Source organism: Alligator mississippiensis, chromosome 12, assembly GCF_030867095.1.
Source record: "Alligator mississippiensis isolate rAllMis1 chromosome 12, rAllMis1, whole genome shotgun sequence".
Classification (NCBI taxonomy): Eukaryota; Metazoa; Chordata; order Crocodylia; family Alligatoridae; genus Alligator; species Alligator mississippiensis.
The window spans coordinates 60,257,031-60,273,152 of record NC_081835.1 but is presented as its reverse complement, the minus strand read 5'-3'; the positions used below and the strand labels follow the sequence as shown (position 1 = coordinate 60,273,152).

At 44.4% G+C, this 16,122-nt stretch overlaps 1 protein-coding gene and 1 long non-coding RNA gene across 2 annotated transcripts in view; one reads left to right on the top strand and one right to left on the bottom strand.

The window, feature by feature from the left end:
- Positions 1–191: 191 nt before the first annotated feature.
- On the bottom strand, positions 192–2,488 carry LOC109286533 (uncharacterized). Its single transcript, XR_002094603.2, has 2 exons — positions 2,202–2,488; positions 192–1,771 (listed from the first exon to the last, which is right to left on the bottom strand). It is a non-coding gene; the product is annotated as an uncharacterized LOC109286533 (long non-coding RNA).
- Positions 2,489–2,626: 138 nt separating this feature from the next.
- SETX (senataxin) overlaps positions 2,627–16,122 on the top strand; it is a 42,118-nt gene continuing 28,622 nt past the window's right edge. Inside the window, exons 1-5 of the mRNA XM_006259989.4 lie at positions 2,627–2,689; positions 9,050–9,230; positions 10,519–10,729; positions 10,921–11,030; positions 14,364–14,583. Of these exons, the coding sequence (XP_006260051.3) occupies positions 9,051–9,230; positions 10,519–10,729; positions 10,921–11,030; positions 14,364–14,583 (721 nt within the window). The 5' untranslated portion in view covers positions 2,627–2,689; position 9,050. The remainder of the gene's footprint in view (positions 2,690–9,049; positions 9,231–10,518; positions 10,730–10,920; positions 11,031–14,363; positions 14,584–16,122) is intronic.

Sequence of the window (16,122 nt, the reverse complement as noted above, 5' to 3'; positions counted from 1 at the left end):
TTTGCATCTGAAGTATTTTGCATATCTTTTATTTTTGTGTTGATTGACAGGAAGACAGCTGTGCTTTATTATTTTAAGGTGTAACTGTACAGAGTGTGTGTGAGTGCATGTAGAGAAAATTAAAGCTTGATTGCCAGATTGAACCAACCGTAAAATTTGGTCTTGTTTAAATCGTTGCATCAGTCTGCTCGTATGTTTTTTTATGAAAGCACCTAGAAGCTATCAGTGATAATGCCTGCATATCACCGTGTTAAAGCTGGGAGGTAAGAAAGCCATTTGGTGAGCATACATAACTGTGAAATCTTAAGATGATCTTAGATTTAACTGAAAAAAGTAATTTAAAGATAACAGGATAATTTGGCTTAATAGTCACACAGTCAACTAGCTAGGATGGTTGTACCATCATAGACAATATCCTCACTGGGATTTATCATTAAATTAGTAGTCTCATTTAGATGGTCTGTTTTAGGTTCCATAAGAATGTAATTGATGGAGTTTCATTCACTGTTAATTTGTTTTTGGTTATTGATTTTAATCTGACCTGAATTTGATAATTGTGCTGCTTGATCTTTAATTTAGCATGCTTGTAGTTTAACCTGTATTTTCCTGATTTTTAACTTTTACTACTTACACTTATGAATATTGAATTATATTTCTTTCAATGAACCACTGGACCAGAACCATTGAGCGTTAGCTAATTTCCTTAGGAGCTCTCCTAGCTTCCTCTTTAAATTAACCTCTGTGGTTCTCACCTATGGCTCTTAATGAAGGCAAACACGTAAATTAAAACAGTCATCTTCTGAATCAAGCTCAGGTCTAGTAAAATAAATATCACTTAAATTGTTTGTTCTCTGTTCCAGTGTAAAGCAGAATAGCTACTTGTAACACAGTATTTGAATAGACGTGAAGCTAAACTAAGACAAGAACTAATCAACTAGAGCCAATATGCAGAGTGTTCAGTATAGAGAGAGAGCTGTTTAGGGCAGCTCTGCCTGTTACCCCCTTTAACAGGGGCTGAGAGAGACAGGCTGCTTGCCTTCCTAGTGGTGGTAGGAAAGGGGTTGGAAAGCATCCCACAACACAACACCCCTCTCCGGTAGCTGACCCAGATGATCCTGTTATTATTTCTAGTCTCTTTCAGCAGCAGGGCTGGATGGAGTTTGTATGTCTGACTAGCGGACACGGAGAAATATGGAATTATTAACTACTTCCTATCTCCCTATAAATAGACCTTAAAAGAAATGGGTGGTGGAAAGGAAAAAAGAACGAAGAAAACAAGGACAGACCAATACTGAAACAGCATTAAAACCTGAATTATGAGAGAGTCAATCATGGCAAAGGCCTGATTAGCTTGCTGTATTATGCATGAGATCATGATGGCTCAATCAGCAGTAAAAAGGCATAATTGCATCCCATAAAACTCAGGCCTTTCTGATAAAGGGGTAGGTGAATATGTTTTCCTGGAACAGGGAAGATCTGAATAGTGTTACAAGGAAAAGCCTGGCATGTGCAGACATGGCAAAGGCTGAGGTTACAAGCGAGGCGTTTGCAGCCTGTTGAGACCCTTTCAAGTCGGAGAAGCGTTAGCATCGGCAATGCCAATCCCTGCATTCAGGGATGATCTCTGCCACGGCTCAGTGACGGGTCTTGGGATGACGGAAAAGTCCAATCCTCGAGCCACAAATCCGTTTGCAGAAGCCGCAGGTCTTTGCACAGGAGAGATGAGGCTGTAGGCTGGGGTTGGTCTCCTTTTGGTCTTTCCTAGCGGGGTCTAGGTGTACAAATGAGAGCTACGGAAAGAGGCTAATAGTAACAGGGAAAGCTGTTAAATGCAACGAAGCCCTCCTCGTGCTGCTGGCGGCCTGCGCGCAGGGGGCAGAAACACCTCTGGGTCCGAGCGCCACCCTGCCTCGCTTTTCTGTGCCTGCCGTGTTGACAGGGACGCCCTCCGGGGACGGCGGAGAGAGCTGCGAGAAGGCGGTCGAACAGCGGGGGTTCACGCTGGGTCTGCCAGCGAACACCCACCGCGCCCCTCTGCCTGCACAGGCACCCTGGGCCTGGGGGGGGGTCACCTGCGCAGAGGGGCCGAGGCCCGCGAGCCGTCGCAGGCAGGCGGGGAGGGAGGCCTGACAATCGCCTGTGGCAGGCAGGGGCAAAAAGTTGTATTTTTCTCAGGAAAGTCTCATTCTTTCGAAGCTCACCTGGGCGTTTTGGGGGCCTCCCAGCAGCCTAGTCCCTGGCCCTCCTGCTGAGCCAGGCGCCTCCCTTGGCTGTGCCTCAGTTTCCCCATCTGTGCAATGGGGACAAGCCCCCATGTCCCCAAAGGAGGGGGTTGCCTACAGACTCCTCTTTTCCAGGGTGAGGAGGAAACACTCGTGAAACATAAAGCCGGAGCAGTTGCAGTCCAGCCCCGACCCCTTGCCTGCCACTGGCCCTTTAAGAAGAGGTTGCGCTCGCTCTGCTTCACATCCCCCTTCCCGCTCCGCTCCGCGCTACGTCAGCGCCACGTGACACCCTCCTCCTGCAGGGGGCGGGGCGTCCGAAGGACAAACAAACTGGCTTCCGCCCGCGGGCGCCTAGCGGGGCCGGAAGTGACGGCGGAGGGGGCGGGGCGAGGGCAGCGCGGGTGGCCTGAGGGGAGCGGCGGCGGCCGGGCCATGGCGACGGGGTAGCGCCGCGGCGGGAGGAGGTGGGTTGAGGGCGTCCCACTCCCCCGGCCGCACTCCCGGGGGAGGGGCTGACACGCAGCCCGGCTCCGCCTCCCGTGGAGGGGGGTCGTCTCGGGCCGTGGCTGCACCGGTTTGAATCCCTCGCGGGGCGGCTCCGCGGGCCCGGCCCGCACCGGCTCTTTCAGCTGGCAGGGCACTGCGCTTTAACTACAGCGAATTGCAAGTGAATTACCCCCTCCCCCCGCGCCACTCAGCGTGGTTCCCTGCCTCCTCCTCTCGCACTTTACATTTCTCACAAGTTTTCCTGCAATTTAATTGTTTTGCAATTTCATTTTCCTGCAAAATTTCTTGCCGTTTAATTGTCTTGCCATTTAATTTCCTTGCAGTTCACCCGTCTTGCAGTTCACGTCTCTGCGATTTCTGAGGAAAGCCCAGGCTGGGGCAGGTGTGCCAAGACTGTGCAGGCCGGGCGGTTCAGGACCAGCCCCTCTCTGACTGGGGGCATGTGTGGAGGCAGGGCTCTGTCCGTGTCTTGCTTGTGGGGGTGCCCAGCAGCCCTCCGTGGGGCTACGGGGAAAGCGGAGGCAGGCTGAGCGCCGGAGGGAAGGCGAGAGGCCTGGGGGCAGGATGTGCCTCAAAGGGAAGAGCCCTGCTGTGCGCCGGGGGGACGGAGGAGGGCCGTGGGCCAGGAAGAGGGGTAAACGGGAGGTTTTGTGAGGCAGGAGAGCAGTAGACTAGGCCGGCGAGTTAAAGGTGGGGCAGGAGGGTTCAAGAAGGGGGCAGTTATTACCTGCAGTTCACAATAAGCATAGGGACGTCACGAGCCATAAAGCCAGTCTGCCTGCAGACCAGGTTTTACACCGTCCAGTGGTTTTGAATTTCTCTGCCCCGTGTTGTCCTCTGGAGGTGTTTTGTCTGTTCCTAGTGTGCGGTCCCGGAGCGACTGCTTGTCCTGGCGCGAATAGGCTTCAACCAGTGTTCGCGCATCTCTGACCTTCATACTTTTTTCTGTGAGTTTATTTTGGAGCGTAGTTCCTGGCTTGTTTGACCCATCTAGTACTTCCAGGGTATTTGGGACGCTGGATGACGTGTGCTACGTTCTGTGATGTGCCTGCGGGACTCGGATGTGTAGTGAACGAGACTAAGGATTTCGCCCCTCCGAATGAGTAGAGAGAGGTACAGATACTCCTCGCTTAATGTCATAGTTGTGTTCTTGAAAGATGCGACTGTAAGCGAAACGATGTTAAGTGAATCCAGTGACATCACAGTAGTTGCCTACTAGCGGGCAGAGGCCAAACAACGTTATAACTGAACATTGTGCGACTTGAAACGAGTACGTTCTCTAATAAATCAGTGATGTAATAACGAAACAACGTTAACCAGGGTGACATTAAGTGAGGAGTACCTGTAGTTGGATTGTGTTTGTCTCTGCTGCTGTCCTGCTCTGTCTGTACTTAGGGTTGAGACCTGTTGTTTAACCCCAGATGCCCGTTGTTTTTCAAACTAGTTTTTGAGACATGAAACTGTCCTTGTTTTCTCTCATATCTGGGTGATCATCCTTAAGGCTCTTGTTCTACCTCAGACCTTGTGGTTTCCTGATGGCCATATTGGCCATGCTGGGCTTCACTGTTACCTCTAGTCAAAACAGGAAGCTTCAACAAAAGACAGCATCAAGCAGCATTGTTTTTCTTGCGTGGTTAGAGCTCTGGGCTTTTTATCTTTGTGGTTAAAATGTCAGTGATTTTGCCTCGGTATGTGTTCAGTTAATGGAGATACCGAGTCTTGTTAAAGTTGCAAAGTCAAAACAAGCTGTAAAGGGATTTCCAGTTTTTGCCTTATAGTGTAGATTGGTGTTGAATTAGTTTCAGGCATAGTTTGGTTACTGTTATGACCATTATCAAGTGAAAAGTATCATATAATCTTCCAAATTTTTTAAAGATAATTAGACTCCTAACATACATATTTATAGGGCCATAGTGTCTCATTCTTCTTTCATATGGCTGTCTTGGAGCAACAATTATAAGTCCAGTTTAAGGTTAGATAACCAGTCTAAAGCTTTTGAGGAAAGGGTATGTTTCTCTGCCAAGTCTCTTGTCAAATTTGTATTGAAGGCAGAGTGCTATGTCCATGGTTTGATCAGGATTGCCACAGTCACAGTCTGCAGCACTCGTAGTATACCATCTGTGCATCAGGTGACTGCAGCAGCCATACCCCGTTCGCATCCGATTTAGAGTCTTCCATGTTTTTTGCAGGTCAGAACCAGGAGGCTTTATTGTTGGGTTGGAAATTAGATATTTATTCGAAGTGGTGGTTTCATTCCACGCTTTCCTCCAAGCTGCTGCACTGTCGTGTCCTACAAGGGCTTGTACTTCTGTCCACAAAGATTTCCAGGAGACCAGTTGGTGAGCTGGGAGGTTTTTTAAATCTCTATGGATGGGGGAGGCCTGAGTTGTCATTCACATGGACAACCTCTCTGTATGTACCTTTGTTGCAGTAAGTGTCTGGAGGAGCAGTATTGGCCAACACGGCTAATCATTGAATTGGTATAGATTTCAGGGTTCTGGTGACAGCGCGCATTGCAAATTTTAATTGGACATCTACACGTCTGGTATGAGAGCTAGCAGCCTAGACAGGTTCACAGGAATCAGCCATTGAAAAGACCGGTGCTGTAGCAGGGTTGCAGAGCGCTTCCGCAGCCCGTTCCGACAAGTTTTTGGACTCTGTTCATCTGACTCCATCTTCACGGCCATTTTTCGAAGATGATTGTGGAAGGTTAAGGTGTGGTTGAGTGTCGCACCTAGGTAGGATGGAGTTGGATTGTGTAACTTTTCTCCGCAAAACGCGACGTTGAGATGAACTTGTGCTTTGTGGTTGTTGAGGTGAAATGCTGAGATAACAGACTTAGTTGGATTTGGTTGTAGCTTCCACTTGCAGAAATATTCTGCCATTATTGAGAGATTTAATGTCAGTGTGTCTTCAGTCTCTTTGAAGGTCTTCGCCTGTGTGGTTAGTGCCCAGTCATTGGCATATACATATTTGCTTGAAGAGGTAGTGGGCATATCGCTTATATAAATGTTGAGAGTCGGGGCAAGAATACTTCCCTGCGGGGGCCATTATTTGGGGTCCTTGGTCTGCTCACTTTTTCCTTGGAGGTAGATACAAAGCTGTCAGTTGCCCAGAAATATCCACAAAACGGGGAGCTGCCTAGCACACGGGAGAAGGCGGGACAATTTTAGCAACAGACCGTGCTTCCAAATAGTACCATCTGCTGCAGTCTCTCATCTGTGTTCACTCAATAATTTGGATAGACTATAGTAATTTCAAACTTTAAAAATGGATTCTCCTTTAAAGGAGAAAAATGTGGGAAACCATGGCTCTTCCCTTGTGGGCTGGCAGAGTTCCAACCTGCAAGGGGCTGCTTGGGGCTCCCCAGTCCCCCCACACACCCCACCATGTGCCCCCCACACACCCCACCATGTCCCCTACACACTGGGGGCCCGGTGCCTGGGAGGGCAGGGGCAGCGGATTGGGAGTGGGAGGCACTGGGTTGGGACTGGTCATCAATGTTGACAAATGGGTCCTGGTACCAAAAAGGTTGAGAACCACTGGACTAGGGTCCCCATGCCCCTGACTTGCTGAGGTTTTAGCAAAACCCTTCTTTCATCTTGCCCTTCCTAGAAGGAGATAAATATTGAAGATAAGGTAGTATCAGCCTTAGTTGGACTGCCAAAAATATAATGAGCAGGGAGTTTCAAGGCCCTTGCAGATCACATGGACTATCATAAATGATATATTTTTTTTTCAGGAAGATAAGGAGGCTTAGCAGTGAGAGGATAACTAACTGGTATTTATACCAAAATAATGAACTAGGGTACAGCTGCATGTTTATCTCTCTGGTAATTTGTGATTGTTTTTGTGTAGTCATTAGAATCTGATTGGTTTCTATAGTTATTCAAAGTATTATGAAGGCATTACATGTATAACTTCTATCATGCTTTGGACATGGAGCCTGTGTGCTTCTTCTGTCAGTCAGTCTGATCAGCTGGCTGACAGTGACTGAAGGCTCTCTCTGTATACTCACTGTGCTGTTTCTTTAAGCTTAATTGTACTGCGTGCAGCAAACCAGGGATGAAGCCAAATTGTGCAAGGCTGGTACCCAGCCTATCCAGCCACTTTGAAATACTTCCATGACTGTCAGTAGACTACTTGAAAGGTGAGGTGTTTCCAGGTGTAAACAAGGGTGGCACACCTGCACCTTAATTTAGTAAAACTAATACAGATATCTCCAAATTTTTCAGCTGTGATATACAGATTTTAGAGGAATTCTTATATCCTACCTTTTCTTTCCATTTATATATACTATAAGGTCTGTGTAGCATTTATTGTAATTAGTTGTGATAAAAATATTGGGAAAGATTTTGTAGTTTTAAATTTACGTGAATGTGGTATAGCATCTGGACACAGGAGATGTACATTTCTTCACACCACAGGCAAGTTCTTTATGAACAAATAATGGCCCATTACCCATAGCTTACAAACCTTTGCAAGGACCTTAGTGGTTCCTGGAAGCTGTAAGAGCCTTCAGTTGACAATTTAACTTCTATATTGCACTGCAGTAGATAGGCAGGCAGACATTATAGAAGAACTGGTCTCTTTCAAAGTGAAGTAAAACTGTTAAGAAAGGTCTGCTCATTGATAAATATAGCTTGTGTGTATTGTGATGGAAGGGTTGTATGCTTACCCAGCAATAGTCTGTAGATGTATGTTTAATAATAGATGTTAGCAAAATGATATATTGGAATGGTTGGTGAGGTAGATTGTGTCAGCATCTGGCTTCTGAATTTTTTAGAAATGTTGTCACTTTGTTAAAAAAAAAAAAAATAAAAAAAATATGTAGGAATGCTGACAGAGATTGCTAATTTGGGAGAATCTTGGTTTCATTCAAGTACTAGAATAGGTACTTTGATGTCAGTTGGTTAAAAACTTTGCCGTATATTAGTCTATTAAGAAACTTTCATAGCATTTACGTTGATTTTTCTAGGATTTGCTTGAATCTATTTCACAGCCACTAATATTTAGACCATTTAGTGCCAGTTAACCAGCAGCTCCTTTCTATGTACCAGTGATCATCGTATGGCATCAAATTGTTCCTCACTTGGTTTACAACAGGCTCATAAGTTTTAATTATTAGGGATTTATTATAACTAAGACCAATTATAGGCAGTAACATACTTAGTATTTTCTCAAGAACTACATTGTTTACCTTCTGCTCCATGCATATGTTTACACTTATACAGATTTGTGAAGTGGTATAATACTACTTCAGATCAAGGCTGTTTCCAGTCAAATGATGAATTCTATCTTGAAGCATCAGTTCTTCATTGCTTAAACAGCTGTAAGTTTTCCCCACCTTTAAAAATGCATACCCTTTCTGAATAAGCAGGTACCTTTTGGAAAGTGATGCTAATAAATTAGATCACCATCTTAACTGATAAGCAGACAGAGTGATTAAGATACCAGAAGCTTCAAAATTGGTATGGTGTGTCTGTTTAACACCAATAAAAGGTGATATAATGCGGTCTTTTATGTTGAACAAATGCAGTTGCACAAATAGAGATGAACTTGCAAGTTGTATACATGTCTATTCTAAATCGTCCTCACCTATTGTTAGTTTTTTCAAAATGGTAACATTTAGTTTACATTGTTTTGCTGTTAGATGGGAAACTGATAGTAGTGGTAGCTATTTGTGATGGTGGTATTTGCTTATTTAATCTTGATGGTCATTAGTCAATACAAATTTTTGTCTGTTTATACCTTTGAAATCCTTTTTATTTTTAAACAATGGGGCTCCATTAGCCTTGAAAGCATTAGGGAGGTGAGAGAGAATAAGTTTTTGCAAGCTATTCTGATATTACATATACTTGCATTGTGTATATATTGAGAGTTCATAAGTCTGTTATGGTTCACAGTTGGGGAGTTTTTTTGTTTCATGCAAGGTGAATTTTAATGCCATTGTTAACTATAGACAAGAATTATAATACTTGGATCATTTTCTTAGTAGGTAATTTCCGTTTTAATATTTAAACTTTTAATTCTCTTGCGTATGTCAGTGGGAGTTGAATTGCAAGTGTTCAGAAGCTTGAAGCGTGAGACTATGCTTATTTTAGGGGTTTGCATATGGATTGAGATGCGTAAACTCAGGCCCTTGTATTTGACAATCTTGGTTATAATGTGTTTAACTCATGTCAGTTACAATAGAGGATTACAGGAATCTGTAGCTTCCCTTAGCAGGTGAGACACCTCACTGAAATTGGATGTTGTTACTTGTAGACTTATAGTTACTAACTCCTTTTTTTGCTTTTCTGCATGTGTATCTGTAGAATGAGCATATGTCGTTGGTGTACGCCCGGTGCTTCCTGCACCACTGACTTCCTGAGCAACTATGCTTCCAAACGGCTGCCCCCTGAAGATCTTGCAGCAGCCAGCGATGATCTCTGTTACTGCCTGGAGTGTGTGGTTGAATACCACAAGGCAAGGGATGAAGTGCCTTCCTTGCATGAGGTAGTTAAGAAATGTGACTCCTATTGCCCTTTCTTTACTAAATAATGCCCTTTATTGAATTCTTTTTGAAGTCCAAGATGAAACTGGATGCTTATCTTGCTGGGATCCTATGACCCCAGCTGACTTCCGGCCCTTTGGGCGGGGGGCTGGACTCGATGATCTTCCGAGGTCCCTTCCAGCCCTAATGTCTATGAAATCTATGAAAGTGCCGAGAATCTCAAAGTGGTTAGGACTGAGTGACGGAAGTGAATTTTTGTGAAGGAGTTTTCTTTCTCTGGCCATTAGTTGTATTTTCATATAAAGAGAGAGGTTGCCCAGAGTTTTGCCTATTTTATCAATTCAGATACACAAGTGAAAAAAACAGTGGAAATGTGGTGAATGGAAACATGAAGAATTAAACTTGCTCTATTCATCTCTCCATGACCTTAAGGCTGAAAAGAAACCAAACAAACTCAAACTTCCCCTATGGTCTTCTTTCTCCATCATTCAACCTATTTTTGTTTTTAGCCTTCCATCTTTCTTCTACCCTTTTCTGCTTCAGTTAAGTTTAAGAGGCTTGATTATGCAGTCTTGTGGTGTTGCTCTTATGACACCAAAATAGATTCATAATCCAATTTGAGTTTTGAATCTTTTGTAATCTTATGCATATTATTTGCTAGCTAAACCTAAAGCTTCCTAGTTTATGTCTAATTTCAGTTATTGCAATGTTTTTAAAAATATAATTTACCTTACAGTAAAAAATAGTACTTCTTACCTGTTAGAAAATTTGAAATTAAGTTCCATTTCTATGTTTTAATAATGTGGTGCGTTTTCCAAGTAGAAGCATCCTTTGACACAAGTTGCTTTTCTCTCTCCCACTGACTTGGTTTTGATCACAAAACATTAAATAACCACAAATTTGGACCTTAAAACTAGTGTTCCATGCTCCATAATATTTACAGTTTGTGTATAAACGAGTTCCTTCTACATTTGTATGAAAAAAAATATTATCATCAATCACCTGCTGAAAAGTATGTCATTGTTAACATTATTCACAAGTGTTTATGCAACGGCAGTGTTTTCAGCACTACTGAAGTTAGTTTGATTGAAGATTAATCTTAATGCCAAATTGAAAATGTTACACATGATCTATGCTGAGTTGCATGTCCATCTCTGGTTCTTTTCATGCTGCTTGAAAAGTAGCTTCTCAGAACAAAATTAATGGTTCTTAAAATCTGTTCTTGGTCTCCATGTGTGATGTCAGACATCCTCAGTACACACAGGTGTCTGATTATTTTCCCCTGAACAGACACTGTGGGAGTTGGAAACCTCCCGTCTCATTGCCCACATGGAGAAGTCCATGAAGGAAGAAATTGAAGAGGACGATGAATTGTTTATAGTGGATGAGAACGGGGAAACACAGCTGTCTGGTTATACTGGCCCAGATTTTGAGAACAACCTGCGAGTACCTCTTCTAGAAATACTGAAATATCCATATCTGCTGTTACATAAGCGCATCGGTGAGTATCCCAAGGTGTACCCTTGCAAGAACCCAGTATTGCCATTAATGCAGAAAGTGAAAATAGTTGTTAGTCACTGTATTAACATAGTGGTAATTTTTTCTAAGTGCTAATGTAATTCTGCTTGTGGTTTGTTTTTTTTTTTGTACTTCAGTATAATCTTTAACCTGCCCATGTCTTTGTTTGTTTAGGTGAGCTGTGTGTTGAGGCTCTCTGTAAAATGGAGCAAGCTAACAGCTCCTTTCAGGTCTTTGAGAAACATCCAGGGATTTATCTGCTCTTGGTACACCCCAATGAAGTGGTGAGTTATTACTCTTAAAAACAAAATTATTAATGCACTTGAGATTTTATTGGGGCACCTCTTTTGTTGGTTTCGATGCTGTTCTGGTCTACTTTTACTTTTCGGCAAGAGCAGTGAGTCTGCTGTTCTGAAGTTCAAACACTTCTTGTATAAATAACCCACGGAAGCATTAGGAGTGGGGTTGTAGAACAAGTGGAACATTAGGTTTATGTTTCCAGGCACACTGTCCATGACTAAAAGTAGATGTTCTCAAAAAAAAAAAAAAGAAGGCAGAAAAGAAAATGTTGCATATTAGTATTATGTTAGAACATTAAAAAAGTGACTTGAACCATCTTGAGTGTTTGAGCCATTCCCAGTCACCAGTGGAGTTAAGCAGGGCTGTGTGTTGGCCCCAGCTTCCTTCACTATGATGTTCTCTGCCATGCTTACAGATGCCTTTTGTGACTGTGACACTTGGATTGACATCAGTTACCGGACTGATGGCAAACCCTTCAATTTGAGGAGACTACAGGTGAAGATGAAGTTACAGGAAGTGACCGTGTTCCCTGAATGCCAAATCTGACTCTGATATACAGTGGAGTACGGACCATTTCTTTTCAGCTTGTGACAACTTTGGTCTCACAATCAACAATAAGACAGAAGTGATGCACCAGCCCGCACCAGGAAAGCCTTGCATAGAGCCTACCATCACAATAAATGGCCAAGCCCTCCAGGCAATAGACAACTTCACCTATCTTGGTAGTACACCATCATGTGCAGCTCATATCAACGATGAAACCAATGCAAGAATTACTAAAGCAAGCGTGGCTTTCAGCAGATTATGTGCAGAAGTGTGGGAGCGCAGAGGCATTAATCAACAAACAAAACCGAAGGTCTGCAAAGCCATTGTGTTGCCAGTCCTGCTTATGCATGCAAAACCTGGGCGGTGTACAGATGCCATGCTATGAAGCTGAACCACTTTCACATGGGCTGTCTGACGAAACTGATGAGGATAAGATGGTAGGACAAGGTCCGAGACACTGAGGTTCTTAGGCAGGCATTCCAAGCATCCGCACTCTGATGAATTCACAGTTGAGCTGGGCAGGCCATGTCACCGTGATGTCAGATGAGCGACTAACAAAGAAGATCTTTTACGGTGAGCGAAAGGAGGGAACGTGCTCTCAGGGAGGTCAGAGGAAATGCTTCAAGGACTCCCTCAAGTCATCCCTGAAACATTTCAGCATTGATCCAAAGTCCTGGGAAAATTGTGCTCGTAATCGTTCCACCAGGGGAAGCCTCCTCCATACTGGAGCTACCATCTAGCTGAGCAGAGAAGAACAGCTGAGGCAGAGCAGAAGCACAAACAGTGCAAATCTCACAACAGCAGCATGTCCACTGTTGATCAAGCAACCCAAAGCGGCATCTCTTGCTCAGTGTGCAGTTCAAAGCACAAATTGGCCTGATCAGCCATTCACATGTTCACAGAAACCAAACCAAAAAGTGATGTCATGGTCTTCTTCAAATTCAAAGGACTAACAACAGCAGAACATTGAAAAAGTCACTTGATGAAAAATCATATTAAAGCTACCTGAACTGACTTTGATGCTTCTGTAATTTGCCATGAGAAAAAATTGAGATAATAGTCAAAATTCAGTAATATTCTTGTGGTGTTCAAATTACACAGCAGTAGAAAGCAGAGGTCTTTCTGATTTTGAACCCAGTCCCTTAAGGAAATATGAAAAAATGTGAACTTTTGTGGCCACAGATGTATTGGGGTTCAAAATATCGAGTGATTTGAACAATGGCAAGTATTACCAAAATTACAGTGTTTATAGGTCAAATAGCATCACGTTGTCAGAAGAAGACCTAAGATTTTAATTGGTTCAGAATTCACTCGCTTCTTTAACATCATGTGGATACTACAAGGTAATTGAAACTATCGCATGGAACTGCTTGTGTGAAGCCTACAGTGAAACTGAAGAGCTAGATCTGCCTCGATCCTTCTGGTAGAATTAATAGCAGGAGTAAGGACTTGTACAGTGTTGGTGATCTAGAACCCCTGGAACACACAGGTTTTGTGACCTAGTACAAATGGGGTGTGGTGCCATGAACAACTGATAATAATTAGGACTGTGCGAAGCTTTGGTAGCTAATTTGATTCGGCCCGATTCAGCGACCAAATCTCCGAAATCGAATTGAGAGACCAATTAAAAGGTCCGAATTGAATCGGAAGCCTCCAAATGAATTCGGAAAAGATTTGGCGCTGCTTCAGAGATTCGGCCATAGACTAAACAGGGCAGCAGTCCTCACCACACTAGACGCAGCTGCCTCCAGCTGGTAAGTCTGTTATGCTGGGGGGAGAGAAAGGGTGTGGGGGGAGGGAGGTTTGGGGCTGGGACAAGCTGCCCAGCAAGGGGAGGGGGCTGCGGCTCAGGATGTGGTTGTGGCAGCGCTCAGAGCAGGGGCTATGCCTTGCTGCCACTTGCCCAGCTGGGGGGGCCACGATGCAGGTGCGGCTTGCTTTGGGCGGAAGGGGGGCAAGTGGCAGCAGGGCATAGCTCCCGCGCATGCTTCAGCACTGAGAGTGGGGGCTCTGCCCTGCCACTGCTTGCCCAGCTGGGGGACAGGGGCGCAGGATGTGGGTGCAGCAGCTCTGGGAATGGAGGCTATGCCCTGCTGCTGCTGCTTGCCCCTTCCACCTGGAGCAAACCACGCCTGCATTGCACTGCCCCCCCCCCCCCCCCCCCCATCTGGGCAAGCGACAGCAGGGCATAGTCCCTGCTTCAGGGGCTGCTGCACCTGCATCCCTCCGAGTCCTGTACCCCCCACCCTGGCTGGGCAGCTTGTTCCAGCCCTAGCCCCAATCCTTCCCTCCCCTCTCCGCCCACTACAACAGACTTACCAGCTGGAAGCAGCTGTGTCCAGCATGGTGAGGAATGCTCCCTGTTTAGTTTATGGGCGAATCTCTGAAGCGGTGCCAGATCTTCAGATCTGATTTGGCTGAATCAAATTGGGACAGTGATTCGAATCTCCGAATCAAATCGCTGTCCTTCCGAATCGGCCGAATCCAAAGTGGATACTTGCAGCTTTGCACAGGTCTGATGATAGTATGTTCCTTCCAAGTTGGGAAGCAAAATATCCTCTCTTAACTCCTCCCCAAGGATGTCAATGGATTATTTACTTACTTGAGCACAGCAAGTTTGGGACAATAGCTTTGATTCTCATTTTTTAAGAACTTGCCATCAATACAAAGTATATTGTACAATCTGAGGTCAGAAATGATTGTCAACCTTGCAGCTATGACATAACTATTTGTTCCTTCTAGTAATATGTTGTTTGTTTTTTAATCTGTAGATTCGTCGGTGGGCCATCCTGACAGCAAGAAATTTGGGCAAAGTTGACAGGGATGATTACTACGATTTGCAAGAAGTGTTGACTTGTTTGTTTAAAGTCATTGAGCTGGGGCTTTTTGATAGTCCTGATATTTATTGTTCTTCAGTGTTGGAGAAAGGAAAGCTTATTCTTCTTCCATCCCATTTGTATGATTCTGCCAGCTACAAGAACTACTGGTTAGGTGAGTTCTACTGCTCAGAAAGGAGCTATGCCATGAGGGGGCTGGGACACATGACTTATGATGACAGACTGAGGGAACTGGGTTTATTTAGTCTAGAGAAGAGAAGATGGAAGAGGGATTTGATAGCAGCCTTCAACTACCTGAAGGATGTTTCAAAAGAGGATGGAGCTGGATTGTTCTTGGTGGTGGCAGATGACAGAACAAGGAGCCATGGTCTCAGCTTGCAGCAAGGGAAGTTTAGGTTAAATATTAAGAAGAATTTTCTCACTAGGAGGGTAGTAAAACACTGGAATAGGTTACCCAGAGTGGTGGTGGCATCTCCATCCTTTGAGGTTTTTAAGACTTGGCTAGACAAAGCTTTGGCTGGGGGGATCTAGTTGGGGATGGTCTTGCTTTGAGTGGGGGGTTGTACTAGATGACCTTCTGAAGTGACCTTCCAACCCTAATTTTCTATGATCCTATGATCTCTCTGTTTCTCTATGAGGTTTTTTTCCCAAGTGACAGGCCTACGTGTTCATTTCTCTGAGAAGAATCCCCTGTTTCACCCTACTTTTTACTGGGCCTCCAGGTTTGAGCATCCCTTGTCTTTCAAGATATTACTTCTTACAAGTCTAACTAGGTGCGACAGTTGAAAGGGAACCCTCTGAGATTTGTGACCACCTGGTAAAAACAAGTAGGAGAGAAGTTGGTTTGATTTATTTACTCATAGGATCAGAGGAAATGAGAAAAAAACCCTCCTTCTTTCTTGACCAGTTTAAGTTTCTCCTGCTTGATCTGGGGGACTCCCTTATCCCTGGCACTAGAGTTGGGTGATGCAGAATGTATTACCCAGCTGTTGCCACTCTTGACAGTTTGATCCTTTCTCCCAGGATGGAAGTTTTCTTCTTTTTAAAGGTTTTTTAGTAGAAAGTTTCTGCCCCTAAATCTCCTCTAAGATTTCAGATGAGCTTTCTGAACCTGACCAGATTTGTTTATGTACTTTTGCAGAAAGTGGTGGTCTTTCTCCACTGCTTTTCTGGTATTGTTTTTGAGCCCTAGGCAGTTGAATTATGTCTATAGCCATTTCTTGGGGTCCTGCAGGATTTGATCCTTTAGTCATTGAACCCATAGATTTTAGGTAATATCTAGACATTATCTAGATAGGAGTTAATGCAAGCAATTCCCACTTTTTCACCATGATTATGATTTGGAAAAGTAGGTTGAAGTCATGGGGCGCCTCTACAAGTGTCACTGTGGCAACATTGTTACTGTGCTGTGATTTAGTTCTTTAGAAAAGAAGTACTAAATCACCACACAATAGCAGCCCATACTGTGCCATATGCATGGCACATGACTGTTTTTAGCAGGTACTTCACAATCGTGGCGTGCTATACCAGGGAAGCACATCACTATGGTGACATAGCTGCTAGTCATGTGTAGGTGCCTGCAGATGCTACGTCACCGTACCACAGGGTCAGGCAAAATGTGGCCCGCAGGCCAGATGTGGCCTACCAGGCCATTCTATCCGGCCCACAGGGCCCCTAAACAGTTTAGAAAATA